Here is an 18,756-nt window from a genome sequence, read left to right on the forward strand (position 1 = left end):
TAGTTTCCGTACAGTGTCCTCTGCAACGACGAAAAGAAAAACCAACCACCTTTGCAAAAAAAGGAAGCATTTACAGTTGCTCTTACAAATTACCTAGTATGCAGATGAGCAATCTTTAGCCTAACATACCTGCGACATTTGCTGTGACGTTGATTTACGGCGTGAAGGCTGAGAACCGCGCGCAACTGAGCTGATACAGCACCCGACAAGACCGGCCGCGTTTTTTTTTTGCCCCCTCCCTCGGCAACGGAACCAAACTGATCTGAACGCAGAGATTAGGGTCACCAGGGTTTAAAATTTCGGCGGCATACCGCCGAAATTTCGGTGTTTTTTTCGTTTTCGGTCCGCACCGGCTTTTGGTATACCGGTGTTTTTCGGTATTTTTCGTTTTAAATTTTAAAAATTTTAAAAAATTTATAAATAACTATCAAAAAAATTGGGAAAAAATATGATAAAAAACTAGGGGCTTTTATTAGCTAATAGCACTTAAAATCATTCAAATCTAAATTGATTTGGTAGGTAAAATTGATAATTTGGGTTCGAACCCGTTACAGACCCGCTGGTTTTCCGCGCGTGGGCACCGGTTTTCCGGGACCGGGCACCGGTATTCCGGCCGGTATCGCCGGCTTTCCGCAGCCGCAGATCTGTGAGTTTTCTGTAATGATTATTCATTATTTATTAGTGGATTTGAACTTTGATTATTCGTTAGAAATCATAAGGCTTTATTTCATAGAAAAATCCCTATAGGTTATGCATATTGCATGATTGAAATTTTTGAGTGCTATGGTATTGCATATAGAAATACCTAATGATTTGCATGATCGAAAAATACTTGAGTGTAATGATTTGCATGATCGAAAAATACCTTATCATATATAAATGCTTGAGTGCTAGGCTGCTTGCTATTTTTAGTTTATAAGCTTCCGTGAATGTCTAGCGTATTTACTTACACTATACTACTTCTTTGCATTATTGTAGTGTGTTTCATTTTTTATTTCTCATTGTGTGCTGGAGTTTATTATATATTGTGTATTATAATCTATCAATATAGACATAATTAGGCCAAACTCCGCTAAAATTTTCAATTTTTTTCATAAATACATAATTTTCCATAATTTTCCAACCATTACCATCATTTTTCGGTGAAATGCACCGGAATACCGGTAAAATACAACGAAATTCCGGCCGGAAAACCGAAATTTCGGAATTTTGAATTTGAGAACTCTTTCCGGTCGAAATCACCGGAAAACCGCGAAATTTCGGCCGGTATACCGTTTCCGGTGGCCACCGAAATTTTTTTCAAAAACGAAAATGTAAACCCTGAGGGTCACTCGCAGAGCGAGTAGGAACACGCAACCAGAGTCAGTTGCCGATGATGGCGGCTGCTGGTGCAAAAGCCCGGAAGCAAGAGTCTTGTTGTCGCCGTCCTGGTACGCGCACAAGGTACAGCCAGCCCCATGGCCCGCCTCAAGCCAAGATTCCGTTCCGTTTCCTCAGGATTTGTTTTCTCCCAACAGGCCAGAGTGGCGCCGCGCGCGCGTTCCGTTTCCCTATCGCCCCCACCCAGGCCACTAGGACGTGTTCTCCGCGCAGCCCGCGTACGCCGTGGAGCCGTGTCCTCGGCCACGGCCATTCTGCGCCGCCGCCGCCGCCCCGCGAGGCGGCAGCGGCACGCGCTAGCGGTTTGGTGAGCGTTGGAGACGACGTCCAAGTGACAGGCGGCCAGGCGCGGGGCCAGGTCCGACGCGACGGGGGCGGGGCTCCCTCCAGCGAGCGAGGACAGCGAAACGGAACGGAGTGGCGGACACGGAGACGTGGTCCCGCCCAAGAATACGCGGCCGGCCTGTCCGCCTGTCCCTTTCCCTGATCTCTTGCCCGGACGGAGCACCAGGTCCAACCCAACGGCTATCCCGAGACAAAGCTAGCATCCAATGTAGGGACATTTTTTCTTCTAGACCCCTCTTATTACCTTGATATTTTAGTGACAAATGGAATCTGGTAGCGTTTTTTTAACGCGCACGCCCTTACGATCACGAGTGATTTGACGAGGCACCAGGGACCGGTGTGCAAACTCTCCCCAACGGCTCGATCAACCTCCTTGTCGTCTGATATAAATGAGCTCGCTCCCGCCCCCCAAAAGAGGCTGAGGAAGATTCAGCTGCAGCCACCATCCCATCCCGAGGAGCAGCACGAGTAGAAGCCGCCAAGAATCAGAGCGCAAGGAGCACGGCCTTCCTGCCGTCGCCATGGCCGGCTGCTGCGTCTTCCTGCGGTGGCCGTCGGCGTCGCCGTCCCGCATCGGCTACCGCTCGCTCGACGACGAGGCGCCGGCGCCGGCCACGGTGACGGTCGTGGTCGGGAAGGAGCGGCGGGCGTTCTCGGTGGACCAGCTCGTGCTCGACTCCTACCCGTTCCGGGTGCTCCTAGAGACGGTCGCGCGCAAGGAGGAGCGCCGGGGCGGGGCCATCTTCGTCGACGTCGACGCCATCCTCTTCGAGCACATCCTCTGGCTTGCCTGCGACCGCCGCTCCGTCTCGCAGATCCTCCAGCTCGATCTCAAGGAGATCATCGACTTCTACGCCCAGGACGCCTGATTCTCTTCATCTCTTATCCGGCGGCCGGCCGGCCTGCCCGTGCCCGTCTTCTTGATCAGATTTTTTTTATTCATTTTTCTTCTTCATCTTATATGCTAATTAATGTGCATATTGATGAACTTGTGTTAGTAAAATGATACTGTTGGAAATACTGAAGTATAAACACATGGCCGGTAGCCATTTTCTGACTGACTGCCGTGCACTCCTTTGGTTAGTACCTGGTCCTTGTGAAGGTTGCTGATCAGCTTCGTTAACTCTGTTTTCCCCTGAGTTCTTGACCATTTAGTCATTTACAACCAGACGCTGTCAAACATGCGACACAATTAGGATCTAGGAAGTTTTCTTCAAGGGATGGAATTTCGTTCCGGTCATTTTCACTCAATCTTCTAAAAACACGACGTCTGATGATCACAAGCTGTCAGCTATCGTCTGAACGTCTGTCCACCAACTCAAAACGTCTTGACCTTTTCTTTCGCACGGTCTGGTGATCTAACTGTCGACTACCTGACAAAGAAAATACTGAGAAATTGAGAGACGTCCCGAAATTATTGTGGGACTGACGAGAGAAAAACAAAGGGCATTGTTCCTTCCAGGCAATCACATCCTTTGGTGTTTGCACAAGACTCCAGCTATTCCAGTTCTGTATTGGCATCAAATCATCCTCATCTTGTCGTAAACAATTCAAGAAGATACTGCTGATGGACCGAGAGATAAAAGTGCTTGTTTCTTTGGGAATCTTCAGATTTCCACCATTCTGTATTCCATTTTTTTCTTGATGATATACTACAATACAGTACTAGAATTTTGCATTGCAGTTATTTACTATTAACGCCCTACTCGTCTAGTCACTGACTGCGTCACCTGATTTAGTATTTTATTCAGTATAAAAGCCGCCCTACCTGTCATTGTTACTCGTATGCACTTCACACCTAGCTCTTGCAAACCATTGACTCAGCCCAAATAATGTTTGGCAGGTCAGGTCAGATTGCTGGGCTAGTTGAAGCCTGAGGGCTTGAGGCCCAAACATAGCTTGGCTAATGTTTCGTAAGTGCTGCAGCTTTTGGAAGAGAAGGCACCATCATAATCAGAAGTTATCATTGGCGTGGTACCAACCAAAGTTTTGCCGCACAAAAGAATGTCTTTGGAATAATAACCAACTCTAACAACCAAATTCGTTGAGAGTTGAGACGCAGCTTTAGTTCAGAGGATGACTTGCCAATCTTGTTTGTAGTTTCCCTTGTTTCTACCAGTAACCAGTTGATTGCACAGCTGCCGACTCTTGTTCAAAATCCTCTTTTTTTTTTGCTAATTATTACTTCTCACCAAAACTGTACCGGTGCTGTCTATGGTTGCATCAGGTAGGTAGAGCCGCAAAAGGAGATGGAATATTCTACACCTTGGAACATACTCCCTCCGTTCCAAAATATAGGTCGTTTTGGTTTTTTAAGATTTATATTATTTGCTATACACCTAGATATAACGTATGTCTAGGTCTATAGCAAAATATATAAATCTAGAAAAGTCAAAACGACCTACATTTTAAAACGGAGGCAATATTGTGTTCTCCTAGGGATGACATCTTCTGTTCCAACCAACAAAAACTACAAAATCCTCAGTTAGAAAAAAGGTACGAAAGTCTGGTGCTGTTGGAACCAAAACTCTGAAGTCTGAACTGTAAAGCCTACACGCATCCTTGCAGAAAAAGCACTTCAATCACAGGTGTCCACCACTCTTGCATGACCTCTCCAGAATATTTGCCCATGCATATCTGGGACATTAAAACATGAACGAAACCTTGCCAACGCGTCCAGCCGCTAACGCTATCATCATCATGAACGAATTCATGATGGGAAGTTGGGAACAGTGGCAGTTGGCACCAGCACGCTGGAGCCTGGAGGTGCCGAGAGCTTCGGCAACTGTCTGAAACCTCCTGGTTCGCTGTGGTCTCTAAAAACTTCATCATAGAAGAAAGAACGAAACCGAAGTAGTCTGAAACCTGCATCTAGAAGTAGGCCTAGATAGACAGATAACCGCCTAGGAGATGTGGTCCATGTGGACAGGACGCACGCTGCTTCGTCTCTCTGATTCCCTGCAAGTTGCAGCCATGGAGCGAGCGAGCGAAGGAAGGAGGAGCTCGGCAGCTCGCTGTCGCCTCCGATCAGCAAGGACGTTAGGCCGGGTGATCCACCGGACTCTGCCTCTCCTTTTCGGGTCACAAAAGGCACTGCGGCGAGCTGGTCACACGGAGCCGCCGCGGATTTTCCCTGCCGGCCACCAATCACCATCCTCTGCTCCCGGAAAGGCAGCTCTGCTTCAGGAGCTCGCAGTCCCAGAGAAAGGAAAAGCCTATGCCGGTGGGCCGGGTGAGCCTCCTCACGGGTTTGTGGGCCCAAACCGGGAAGCAATTGTAACAGCCCAAATTTCAAATAGAAATAAAATTAAGACAAATAAATAAATCAATGTTTGATTTGGTTTTTATTTGGCTCTTCTCATGTTTTTGTGCATAAAAATCCTTTTGTGAAAAAAATGCTAGTAAGAAGATGAGTAACACCATGCTAAAAGTGCTAAACCAATCTTGTTAAGCTTCTCTATGTTTTTGAATACATTCTATTTGAATTTGAACCTTGGTTTGATTTCAAAAGGAAAAAAACAAACAAAGAGCACAGCTTGGCCTGGGCCGAAACCCAGCCCAGCCGGCCCAACTCCCTTTCTCTCCCCCTTTCTTTTTCTTCCCTCCCCGTCTGGCCCGACCGCCGGCCGCGCGGCCCACTCCAGCCCGCGCGCACCCCTCACTCCTCCCCGTGTCGCTGCCGCCTGGGGCCCGCCCGTCAGCTATCGTCTTCCTCCCTCCGCCTCGCGTCGCAGCGTCTGCGCCGCCGCTGCTTCGCCGCACAGCTCCTCCACGCCTCGTCACCCCGTGCACAGCACAGCACAACTTCTCCATCGCCCTATGGCCGCCACCTCGGGTCCCTCCTATTCCTTGTGCTGCAGTGGAAATGGCCAGCACCGCGCCGTCCAACCGCGCCGCCCGGGTGCGAGGACGCGAGCTGGACGAGGGCATTCAAATCCTGGGGACGCCCCAGCGCTGCACGCCGCCCGCGCACTGCTCCTCCATGACCAGCTCATGGCCGCCTCTTTTCCTCCTCCTTTACTCCCTTTTACTCCCTTCTGTTCCCAGTCAAGGCGGAGCTCGCCGCCGGGCCCCGCCATGGTCCTCCTGGCCGGCCTTTCCTTGCTTGCCAGCCAACCTCGTGGATGACCCGGTCTCTGTCCTGAGCCACCAGCATCTCTCATCCCTCTCGCGAGCCCGGCCACCTCTTTTCTTCTTCCTCTAGACCGGCACAGCTCTTCCGAACAGAGCCATGGCCGTCGGCCAAATCCGTCCTCCTCACTCCACGATTCTCAAATCCATTGCACCTATGGCTGTTGACGCTCCTTAGTGCCCCAATTTATGTACTGCAAGCGCACGGATCGTGGTAGCTTTTCCCATAGAGTACTCCCCCCAAGGTTTATCAATTCGTGGATTGACAAAGAACTACCTAAGGTTTTCCATCTAATCTAACGGATCTACCCTAACATGAAGCATGAATCGCACATATAGAGTAAACCTTTAATAGATATGAGTGTTGTGTAAAGGTTGATCTCGTCCATGAACATAGGTGTAACCATAGCAAAACCAAAAGACATGACTATGCCTATCGTCATCTAGTTGTAGTTCGAGCTAACGAGTAAATAAATCATGCATCTCAATCAATAGCATCCTTAAATCAAAACCTCCAATCCAACCCCTCGGGAACCCCTCTACTCAGGCCACGCCCTGTCACGACGCTCCCTTTGGACAAAAGCACCCCGAAGCACGCTAGATGTGTCGAACCCCCTTGGGTAGATCCGGTATGAACTTCTAGCCACCTGTTGTCGGTCGAAACCCACCGGCGAGCAGCGACAGGCAACACGAAGAGCCGGGAGGTCGCCGGGGCGCTGGCAGGCACTGCTCCCTCGTCGACGGCCTGCAATTCCAGCAACGCGCCGCGGCTTGTGAAGACGCAAGGCGTGCCACCTGACCTATACCCGATCAGGAAGGTGCGAACGTGCTTGCGATGATTGACCTGCATACACAAACACGTGGAAACGTAAGTCCGAGCCGTAGTCGGCTCCCCGGGACGACTCTTGCATCGGCTTTAAAGAGCCGATCGAGTCCCGGTGTCAGATGGGATCTGTCGCATCCAGATATTGATGATTAAAGCGAATAACTATAAAGCTGCTTCAATTAAATCTAATTGATCTAATCCATGACGGTAAGGGCTTCACTGCTAAATCGGAACATCCTACACGTAACTGGGCCTAATGAACGTAGCAGATAACTAAACCATAACAAAAACAGAGGCCTAAGAACTAGCGAGAGCCGATTCCCGGATCAATTCCCTGTTAAGACTAAGATAAAGCATCTAACACGCCATCGGATCATCCAACCCGTTTGCAAGGCCTAACCCAGCAGATATTATGCCAACTCTTAAGCATAAGAGCAAACCGTAACAGATCAGATCTACTAAACATAAAGGAAGCAGGATGTTGCCTTTACGCAGCTAACTCTATACAACAAGAGCTAGTATAAGATAATAACATGATTGCGTAAAGACAACATGATATTCGTAGACAATAAGCAACGAAGCATGATAGATCTACTAAAAGCCATGCTACGAACATCAGGATAACTAGTACTACTCGCCATCAAAAACGCTTCAGTACGAGTAATACCAAGGTAAAAGTAAGAACAACGCTGCCCTGATCGCAAGAAGCAATCAGGGCAGCATGGCGCTTACTTGGAGAAAACCCTAGGATTAGGGATGACGATGCGCCGAGAGTTGTTGTTTGCGAGACGTGATGATGTTCTTTTTTTCATGAATAACATAGGGTACATATTTATAGTCCGGAGACTTGGGAAACAATCTAAACTAATCTTATCCCGATCGGACTCTATCTCTAATCTAAATCTAAGGATACAAGGCCCATGTGGCCCAGATGCTCACGCAGGAGCCGATTTACAAGTCTTCTTATTCTTCTGTTTTAAGCCCATCTTGCTTTCGGCCCATAAATTAACCCTGTTAATTTATGGCGATAACACCACCATAGCTACAAGAACACCACATGCAATCTATCTCGAGAATAGATCTAGGAATAAGCGCACCCAAGGCAAGAACGAAATCAAAAAGGAGAGACATGATCGCTAATAGATTTGGAAGACATGATTATCATTACTCACATAATAGATGTGTTTGGATCATCACCGCCGTGTGCACACCATCGATGAATCCAACTAGCTCATGGAACTCCGCCATGGCACAACCACGCAGGGAGGCCATGGCGGCTAGGGGCGGCCTAAGCCATCTCCTAGACAACTTCGAAGACTTGCGACGGCCGTTGTCTCCCTCCGGTCTTGGCCCTAAGTTTTCGTCGAGTTCTGGGTGGATGGATGCCCCGAGTTGAATAAGGTGCGAGCTATTTATGAGCCGAGGAAGCCACCGGTCGAAGGGGAGGCCGAACCGCCTAAGAAACGGGCTAGGCCGGCTGGCTCATGGGCCTAGGCCGACCGGCCTACCCTCTTTCGGGCCCGCCTCGGTCTCATCTTTCGCGTGTAGACTCGTCGCATCTTCTAGAGTTTATGTCCTTCACGATTGCACCCCTTTGGACGCCGTTATCTTGGAGATATCTTCGAGGAAAGGATAGGATAGGGAATCCTTCCTTAAATCTTCATTTGCTTTGCTTAATCCCGAAGTATCTTGATCTCATCTTCGTGGGCTTGGTCCTTTGGGCTCTCTTGGAGGATGGATGTGCATGAATGGGCTTCGAATCAACATGGGCTTTGGTCCTTCCTTTGGGATTTGGCCTTCGTCTTTCTCCGTGTTAGCGCTCGATCACGGGCCTCATCATTTCATGCTCCAAAATAGGCCAAAAACCTACAAAAACAAAGTTCCTCCAAAATATACGTACAAATGTGAAAATGACCAATAATTAGGCCGGGGTTAGGACGGTTAGTGATTTTGATATTAAATTCATGCCATTATCAAGGATAAACAAGGGATAAAATGGGTACTTAAGGAGCGCCAACAGTTGCACGCCGCCCGCGCACTGCTCCTCCATGACCAGCTCATGGCCGCCTCTTTTCCTCTTCCTTTACTCCCTTCTGTTCCCAGCCAAGGCGGAGCTCGCCGCCGGGCCCCGCCATGGTCCTCCTGTACGGCCGTTCCTTGCTTGCCAGCCAACCTCGTGGATGACCCGGTCTCTGTCCCGCCCCTAGCCGCGGCCCGTCCTGTTGCGCGTGAGTCGGCTGGATTTGGCCGTCTCCGGTGACCCTATCCGCCCTCGCCGCCGAACACCCCCTCCGCCACACCACCTCGCTGTCCAGAGCCCCTCATCGAGTTCGCCATCACCTCCTCTCTCTTTCGTGCCAAAGCCCAGCTCAAATGGAGCCCCGGAGCGCTGTTTCGGCCAACTCCGGCGGTCTCGCCGCCGGTCGCCGTCGCGCTCTGCCGTCAGCCCCCGCCAGCGCCGCCGCCAATTTCCCCCAAACAGCAGGAGCCGTCGGATCCAGATCTGACGGATCAAATCCGTTCAACCAATTCAATATACCGGTCAACCCTGAGATTTTTGCAAAAGAGCTCCCGAGTTTTGTTGAAATCAACCCGCAGTCCTTATCAGCTCAAAAATAATTAGTTTTAGGTCCTTTTCTTTATGTTCTAGCCCCTGACCTTTTATAAAATTCCCCCCGCCATCCAGCCTTCACTATTTTCCAATCTAACCCTTGTATCTTTAGTTTATTTCTGTTTTAGCCCTTAGTTTTCTCCTGTTAGCCCCCTGTAACTTTCAAGATTCTCGTAGATAAACCCCTGGAACCTTGTTTTAGCCATATCTTCCTTATTTTAACTCCAAACTGAGTGAGTCTTTTTCCCAAAATTTTCTAAAACCATGCCTTATCATCTCATGGTATTTATTTGGTTTTTCATTGCTATTTATTTGGTTGTTTTGCATGTGTTATCATTCATTCGATTCGCGTAGATGACGAGACGTTTGTAACTGCGCCAGACGCCGAGCGAGACGACGAGCTAATACTTGAGAGTATGAACGATCAGCAACAAGGCAAGCACCTCCTTGATCATTTTTGCTCCTATATGAATTCCTAAGCCTACAAATATATGCATGCGATGATAATTTTATGAGTCCAAATGTCATTTTATGTCAGGTAGACAATTCCTACCTTAATGTGTTTACCTCCCTTGTTATTTTGTACTCCTTTTATACCTTGTTACCCTAAGGCTATGGGTTATTCGCGTAGTTCAGAGTCACATGCTTAGTTGGCTTAGTATTTTGCGCAGTAGTTAATTAGCATCACATGGGTTGGTGTCTTTTAAAGAAAATATACATTTATGTGGTTACTTTTAAAGGATAAAAACTCTATGGTAGACGCGGGTGAATATATGGTCGAGTGTTTATGTTGGTACGAGGATAACGAAAAAGAATGTGGTTGGCAAAATGGATGGTAAAATGGATGATGGATATGGCTTCGTTATGTATGCGTTTCCGGCGCATTTTAGGGATTTATCACCCGTGTCAAATTAAGGACCGGTAATTGGCACTATTCTAGCCAAGTATTACAGTGCAACTATACGGTTAAATGGGCACTGTCATTAGCTTATTAAGTCAGTCGGCCCGAAAGGATGCTGCCGCCTGAGAACTCGAGGAGTTCGTCGGAGTCGGGGTAGCTAACCTGGTCAGATGTACGGAGCTGCGATACTCCGGCAGACTGTCGTGTAGCATATTTTGGGTCCGGCTAATGTAACGGCTCTGTCATGTTAGCTTGGCGACACATCTAAGGAATTGTGTATATGCGCGCTGATCCCGCGCTGGCGTCAAAGCGAAACATGTCGTATGAGTAAAGTGTACAACCTCTGCAGAATGTAAAACTATTCGAATAGCCGTGCTCACGGTCAAGAGCGCTTGAGCTAGTCGCTGGTTTTAGAAGTTTTGGTTTGAAAAACTTGGTATGGAAATTATTTGACAACACTTGCACCGGTTCAAAAGATGATGGACCGATTAAGAGGATCAAATGACTGCAAAATGGGAAATAGGGAGTCATGATTGGTGATGTCAGTCTATTTTATATAAAATAAAATAATTTTAAAATTATGCATATAAAGATACACACAAATAAAATGCAGCCTAGTGCTAGTGAACCTGTCAGCCTTTCTTGATTAACCATGCATATATTATAGGATTTTTGATATACTCTCGAAGTCTTGCGAGTACAAAATTGTACTCACCCTTGTTGCTAAATTTTTAAAATCCAGAGTTCGAAGAATAGCCGTCTCAGTTTAGTTCTTTGCCGAAGGATGCAGGTTTTCGACAACGGTTCTTTCTAGGACTAACTTCCAGTCAGTTGGCTGTGGGAATGGTGAGGCACACTATTGTAAGATGGAAGTTTTATATTTCTATTTGTTTCTGCTGCAGATTATATATGTTCTGATTAAATTTTAATGTTACTAATAAGTTTTTAAGTGTAGTTGTGATACCGGTGCTGTTGTGCATACTTACAGACCGATCATGGGATAAGGAGAGTAAAGCACAACGGGACCTGGGTATTTGCTAGCCCGGAGACCCACAGCAATCATCAATGCACACCACAGCGAGTCCACCAGCTGTGGCCTGTGGCCGCCCGCCTGCCTCCGCAGACGCGTGGACGGCGTGGTGTGCTGTGTGCAACGCAACGGGCAGTCAGAGCACGCCAGTGGAGCTCTCGCGGTCGCGGTCGCGGTCGCGGCATCGACGGGCCACGAGCCAGGGTTAGCGGGAAGATTAGCCGCTAAGTCTGCACTGGGCACCCACTGTTAGCTTGATACCAGCTGGATTAGCATTTCCTTTTTGCCTCGTCAGCCTATATAACGTCCAGCTCTCCCTCTCCCTCTCCCTCTCCCTCTCCCACTCCAAACAATCGCTGTGCGGCGCCCGTGCCTCTCGCAGAAGACAAGTCCAACACTGTTGCTGCGTGAGCCGCTGAATTCGCTCCACAGCTTCATCAGGGAAGACAACTAGACAAGCACACCAGACGGCAGAGGGAGAGAAAGCGAGAGATCATCCACATCCATGGAGAAGACAAGAGAGGTAACAGCGATCCCCATCTCCCTGAATCATTCGCAGCATCCGCTGTCCCGTGAACAAATCGTCGTTTCTTGCTTCCTGAGGAGATGAGCCCTCGGATTCCCTGCTGTGATCCGTGAACTCGTTCGTCTCAGTTCTCACTGCTCGCGTTGTTTGGTGCGTGCGCGCATCAGCGGGGCCAGGACGCGGCGGGCGGCAGCGGCTGGATGACGGTGCCGGCGTTCGGGGACTGGGACATGAAGAACGGCGCGCTGCCGGACTACTCCATGGACTTCTCCAAGATCCGCGAGATGCGCAAGCAGAACAAGAAGGAGCTCTCCCGCGCCAGCCTCGGCGGCGACGAGGACCTCTCCCAGGCCCACCAGCAGCAGCGCAACCAGCCGCAGGCCAAGGCACAGCCCAAGCTCGGCCGACCCGCCGACGACCACCGCCGGCAGCTCCACGACTCCCCAACGGTAAACCTCCCTTCCCTCCATGCGCCGCGCCCTACTTCGTCATTTCTCTCATCGTGCTCTGCTCACCAAACAACGGTCAAATCCCAGGTCTCGTTTCAGAATCAACCCAAATTAAAGGAGTTTTTTTTTTGCGCAAAACCAACAAATTGCATTTCGATTCATCTGATGTTAGCTGACGCGCAGAGTAATAACTAGTGTAAATATTTTTTAACTTTCTACCATGTGACAGGAGTACAGAGTGCATGTTTAAATAAACGAGTCAAATTATCAAAGGAGACAATGGAGTGAAAAAAAACTAACAAGTGGCAAAACCAGTTCTTGGAATGTACTGCATTACGACACAGTCAACATTTCGTAGCAAGCACCTCTGCAGTCTGTATTAGAAGCTTACTTACCTGCTGCTCTCTTTCTGAAACAGATTTTCAATGACAGTATAATAGTTTCTCATTAGCAACCAGCTACCGCATGAGGTTTCACGGTCAAACTCGTATTCCAAAGCATTGAAAATCTTTACATGGACGGTGGAACTGAGCATGTGAATGTGGGTAGGACTAGGACAGCAACTTGCATTTACATGTGGTAGTGCTTGGAACTGGGGTAATAGTTAATGTCTTAAAAACAAATGTTCTTCTCTGCCAACTCAGTATAGGATGCTCTGCAAGCATGATCGCTTTTGTGCTTTTAAAATGGTGGGATATCCTTTTGTGTAATACTCAGAGGACTGGATAAAAACACAAATGGAGTCAAATGAGCTCACAGCAGCTCCCTGTTGATCCCTCTAAGCATTAGCCTGCATCCCTCTAGGCACTAGAGTGGTGTGCATCAAAATTGTGAATAGCTTCTGAATGCAGGGTTTAGAGAAATAAAACACATGAAAGATGCAAAAACCTCTTCCCAGTTATAATGAACTGTTATTAGGAGTTGTACTGAAATATAATATCTACTGCCCGAATTGGGATCAGAGTTGGTTCAGACAACTATAGATTTGTTGGCCTGTACATGGACGTGTCCCAGTTTTATGAATTATTCTTTGCTATAACTGATTGGAAAGGACGAATCTTCCTATTTTCTTAATGATATTCTCCATATCTACACGCCTTTAGAAAGCTGCGCTGATGTACCAGTTGTGTCACTATCCATAGGGGAATCTTAGGGAAACTAATGATGGGCTGAGTCAGTTGACGGGATAAGCAACACTCAGGTTGAGGTTGGCATAATGGTTGAAGAATGAAGCACCAAACTAAGGATTAGTTGCCAACAAACTAGAACATTTGCTCAGTTTGTTGGCATATGTTCATAATTTTACTCATGACCCGATTGCTGCCACAGTGTCGGTACCCTGTAGCAGGGATACCCACTCTTGCCGCAGCAAGGCAGGACCCGCGTAGTTATCCATAACTACACGTAAGGACGGAGTAGCCAGGCCCCACCGGTCAGGCTCTTTCCTCACCAGGCCAACGGCCCCGGACCCGCTCCCCGCCTGGGGATGGGTCCGGAGACGCCACGTGTCTCTAAGGAAGGGAAGCTCCGAGCTGGCAACCGAGGCCTCGGACCCCCCATAGGGGTCCGGGACCTCCTGCGCCATCCGGACCCCCCCTTTACCGGTGGGGGTCCAGAGCCGCCACGTGCCCCGGTGGCACGGGCGCGGGCTCGTGCCCGAGTCCTCCGCAAGGAGACTCGCCCACCCACCGCATTTAATGCGGGTGGTTGAGGCGTGCTCTGTCGCCGCGGCATGCGGGACAGCCTTTGTCAGGCCTCACTGTGCACCGCGTATTACCAAGGTGCACAGTGCGGCCGCCTGTGCCGCGCCCGCGCAGAGCCCGTCTGCAGCATTAAATGGATACGACGGCACGGTACTTTTCCATCATTACCGCCTACGCCGCTCCCTACACAGCCGTTCAGCTACGTGGCAGGCGACGCCACTAGCTACGTCTGGCATCGTCCCGACAAGACGGCGCCTGGACATGATGAACGAGGGACACCAGGAGCAGGCAAGGGATTGCAGAAGAGAGATCCCCGCTGCCTGCAACGCCATGATGTATGAACAGTACGTTAGTTTATACTACACCGTTGGGCCCACTTGTCGGGGACTCAACAGTCATGTACGCGCCTCCCTTGAGATATAAAAGGGAGGCGCTCGCTGCGTACGCAGGATTTTTCAAGCTCTCCACACACACACCAGCCCTGGTGAGCTCGCTCGCTCCCGTGGAAAGGCAATACAACACACAGTGGATGTAGGGTATTACGCTCCGGCGGCCCGAACCACTCTAAATCTTGCTGTGTTCATCGTGTTCTTGAGTGAGATCTAACTGGGACTAACTAACCCCCGAGTACACACCCTCTGGGCTAGGGCGGGTGCCTTCCGCCACCCGGCCGTGGTTTGCAGCACCACGACACACAGATTCAAGATTGCATGTACCTGTAAAACATCAGATATGAAATAGTGCAATTAACTGAACCTCAAACAATCGCACATTGAATTCTACTTCACTATGCATCAGTCATTTTTCTGCATAACACTGATCTGCATCATGGTTACTGATCTGAAATTTGTTGACGTAGGGAGGGAGGAAGTTTCTGAGCTACTTCCAGTGCTGTATCAAGGCTTGAAGAGGAGGAAGTGCTTCCACTGTGTGAACAATTAGGTCTCGGTTTTGCTAAATATCCAAAAATGTGTAATATATTTGTCCTGATGGCTACTCTGTCGATCTGTATGAAGAACAAACCAGTTTTATGGGGGTAATGGTAAACAGCGGTCTCCTTGTACAAGCCGTTGATTTGTTTGTGACATGTGGTGCAATGTTACCCTGTAATCTAATATGTTGGAGGGAGGATTTGGCATCTGCTCCATCTTTTTTTGTGCGATTGAGGGCCATGACTCTTCCACTCCAATTTCTCTGCTCTGTCAGGAACTTGAATTGCACAGACTAAGGGCCATGTTTGGTTTAGGTGTGAAAATGTTTTCATGAGAGAGAAATGATGCTTTGACCACTAATTAGGGGTATTAAATAAAGTCTAATTACAAAATTACCTCCACAACTATAGTACTGTAGCACCTACTCTAACTAATGAGGTCTTTGACCGTACGATTAGTGAATAATTGAGCGCGGTCACTGTAGCATCACTGTCGCTAATCAAGACGGAACTTGAGTCATTAGATTCGTCTCGAAAAGTTACACTCATCCCTGAAAAGATTTTGCAAATAGACTTCATTTAGTACTCCATGGGAATATTCGTCTTTTTGTGAAATTGTGATGTGATGTGTAGCCAAACATGGCCAAGAATGCAGAATCTGCATTGTGTTTCTACATTCTTCAGCGCTGTGCTGCGTGGGTCATGTTGGATATGGCGAATGTTGCACTCTGGATTTTTTTTATTTTTATTTTGAAACGAGCACATTCTGAATTGAAGCTGTTTATTTGAGCCATTATTTGAAGCCTACTTCAGTGCTGTGCTGCGTTTTTTTTCTATAAGAATGTGCTGTGTTGGTTATGTTGGATATTCAGAATTGATGCTTTTTATGAGGGGTGTCCAGTGGTGGATCTAGAAAAATTATTAAGAGGGATTTATTCACTTCATCTTCTACCTATAACTATTCTTTTCAAGCTTCAATGGCTACAAATTCATAGGAGATGTTTAGGAGGGGCTTCATGTATCTAGCACGAGTAGGAGGGGCTTTAGCCCCGGCTGACCCGGTGCTAGATCCGCCTCTGAAGGTGTCAATGGGTGATCCTTAGGGCACCTCCAACCCTCTTTAGTTTAAAATAGAATTAAAAAAGATTAGAGGTGCATCTAAGAGTTATTCATTTGCACCTCTACTTTTTATTTGAAGCCCAGTTAACACGCTCCAGCAGATTCGACGAAAGAATAGTGAGAAAACAAATACTGAGTTCACATACACAAATGGTGCAGCGATATCCGAACATGTATGGGGAAAATTTGCCGAAACGAAGATCAAGTTCATGGTTTAAAAGCTAGTACGTGCACTATTGGATCACGAAATTTTTCCAATTTTAAATGGGGATTCAACTGATCTTTTGAAATCAACGATATTCCAATGTACGTCCTCAGACGATAAACCTAACTGATCTTTTGAAATCAACGATATTCCAACGTACGTCCTCAGACGATAAACCTATCTTATCCGGACAGGGCCCATCTGGCAGTCTAAAAAAATCCCCAAGCTGCAGAACCCTGAACGGCTGCATCGCACCACACAGCGGCTCATCGACGAGGCAGCGATGGTGGGGCGAAAGCCGATGCGCCGCCGCAGAACTGATCGGCAGCCGCCTCCGCAGTCCTTCGGCGCCACGGCTCGCCCGACCTCCCCACGTTCGTCCGCCTCCGCCGCCGCGGTGGCCGCCGACCTGGACGAGCTGCTGCTCACGGCGCCGCCGCCGTCGGCGTCGGAGCCCCGGAGCTTCCCGTACGCGGTGAAGCAGCAGTGCTGGGAGAAGGCGGAGCGAGTGCCGGGGCGCGACCCGGAGAGGTGGCGCCGCGACGCGCTCGGCAACATCGTCTTCCGCAAGCTCGTCGGCTGCCCCGGCTGCCTCTGCCACGACTACGACCACATCGTCCCCTACTCCAAGGTCTCAGATTATAACTGCACAACTAGTTCCTAATCCAACAGCTCCTGGACAACAATAAGGCTCAGCTTCAAATATGTTTAGTGCTTTTAGTTCGTATATGCGGTTTTGTGGTGACCTTGTATCAGCAAATCACTGACCCTGTAAAATTTACAGGGCGGGAAGAGCACATTGGAGAATTGCCAGGTTTTGCAGGTAAGCCATATCTATTCTGCAGCGCAATTGAGAATGAACAGACAAAATCACACACACACAAATACACACACACACACACACACACAAAAAAAACAGTGCCCTACAAGCAAAAATCTCAGACTAAATCGTGTGTGACCGAAACAATTCACCTGCGTTGATATCTTGTTGGAAAAAACTGTATGGCAATTAGTATGACTAGTGTGGCAAGCCTGTTTCTTTTTGAAGGGCACAAACCCACAACTGCTGGCTGATGTAGAGATTCATGCTCGCAGGCTACAGTGAATCGATCTAAAGGTAACAAGACTGAGGTATCTAAATCCGAGCTCATACAGAAGAGTGCATATTGTAGGGTTTCAGGTAAATAAAATCTACCTTAAATGGGCTTTGTTTTAGTGAAGTATTTACTTATTCAGGTTCTCAGCTTACTGAGTAACTTTTCTGATGTCCCCAGGACGCGATATGGATCTTGTTGAACTCTCTGCCTATGGAAATGTCCGGCGAGGACCAGATTCAGGGGGCTGCAAAATCCAATGAAGTTCAGAGTAGATATATCTGATGAGTTGTGTTAATCAGTTTGAAGTAGTTGCCTGAATCTAAATGGAGAAAGCTTGATTAATTTTTCTGTCAAACATGTTCGATCATGTTTGTACTATGTAGCTTGACGCTTCAAGTGATTCATCCGAGAACAGCAATTGTGATATCTTTGAATCAATGATTGTCTGCATTCACACTCAGTAAACCTCCCCATTCCCAACCCCCCAAAATACTGCAGAGCCCAAATGACAGATCTCTGATGAAGACCATAGTTTGGTATCCATCCAACCGATAACAGGTTGAGTGGGTAATTTGACTGGATTGTTCAAGATTTGAACACGTACAGGCTGTGAGTCTTTAGATGACTATACCAACTTACCAATGTGAACCTTTTCTTTTACTCTGCAGGAAAGTTTACCATCATATGAATTATCTGGAAACACTAATGACAGACAGTAAAAACTATACCTAATATGAATTTAGTTCGGTTTGATGTTGGGATCCTGGCAGGCAACAATTGATAAGTTGCACGCTTAGTTTAAATGTTCTGTGGTACTATATACTCTTATAAGTTTTTCACTTTATTTTTGTAAACGCTTCAGTCGTTTCGCCATGTATTTGAGAAACTTCTGAATTGCTGCCCACATTCCAAGGATTAACAATCAAGAATGTTGTATGAGTTGGGGTCAATTTGACTGTGCTGGACAGGATCATTCTTTTTGAAATTCCATGCAGAAGCTCAAAGGTGTGGTCAGGTCAATAATGTAGGAAGGCATTTTGCTTCAATTGAGACATCACAATCGATCTCATTTCTTGCGCTTTTCTGCATATTTTGTTTGCAGGAGTGTGTGCACATGCTGCAATCTTTCTGCATAAATTGATTGATCTGACATTTATATCCACAGATGTATGTGTGGATGAGGATGCATGAAGCCCTATAATCTTAAGTGAGAACACACAGGGAAGCAATATATGTATCTGAGCCATGATGCTGCCAACGAAATGACAGTGACTGGTATTATCTTGAGATCTTTAAGTATGTCCAGAAATATTTACATTTTTATATTATTGTTTAAACTTAAAACCTTGAGTATGATTTTAAGCTTGTCCTGATATCAGTGTAGTGTAATCAATCTCATGTTTTCTGTCATTTTGAGTAACACAAAAGTGTAGTATATTGCTGTCATTGTGTGATAGTGTGAACAGTATGTGTTTTTTTTGGTCAAGATCAAGATAGTCAAG

The 18,756-nt window shown here is 47.6% G+C and overlaps 2 protein-coding genes across 3 annotated transcripts; both read left to right on the forward strand.

Annotated features, from left to right (window-relative positions):
- Positions 1–2,116: 2,116 nt before the first annotated feature.
- LOC120647164 lies at positions 2,117–2,808 on the forward strand. Its single transcript, XM_039923831.1, has one exon. The coding sequence runs from the start codon at positions 2,247–2,249 to the stop codon at positions 2,592–2,594; it is 348 nt and encodes a 115-aa protein (XP_039779765.1). The 5' UTR covers positions 2,117–2,246; the 3' UTR covers positions 2,595–2,808.
- Positions 2,809–11,536: 8,728 nt separating this feature from the next.
- Positions 11,537–17,714, forward strand: LOC120647165. 2 transcript variants are annotated; one of them, XM_039923832.1, is made up of 5 exons: positions 12,066–12,199; positions 16,352–16,788; positions 16,942–16,980; positions 17,253–17,337; positions 17,432–17,714. In XM_039923832.1, the coding sequence occupies exons 2-5, from the start codon at positions 16,441–16,443 to the stop codon at positions 17,512–17,514; spliced, it is 555 nt and encodes a 184-aa protein (XP_039779766.1). In that variant the 5' UTR covers positions 12,066–12,199; positions 16,352–16,440; the 3' UTR covers positions 17,515–17,714. The 2 variants fall into 2 exon arrangements, with proteins under 2 accessions (XP_039779767.1, XP_039779766.1); XM_039923833.1 differs by lacking the exons at positions 16,352–16,788; positions 16,942–16,980; positions 17,253–17,337; positions 17,432–17,714 and adding exons at positions 11,537–11,747; positions 14,762–15,051 and having other exon boundaries at positions 11,879–12,199.
- Positions 17,715–18,756: the final 1,042 nt, after the last annotated feature.

This window comes from Panicum virgatum, chromosome 9K, assembly GCF_016808335.1.
Source record: "Panicum virgatum strain AP13 chromosome 9K, P.virgatum_v5, whole genome shotgun sequence".
NCBI lineage: Eukaryota > Viridiplantae > Streptophyta > Magnoliopsida > Poales > Poaceae > Panicum > Panicum virgatum.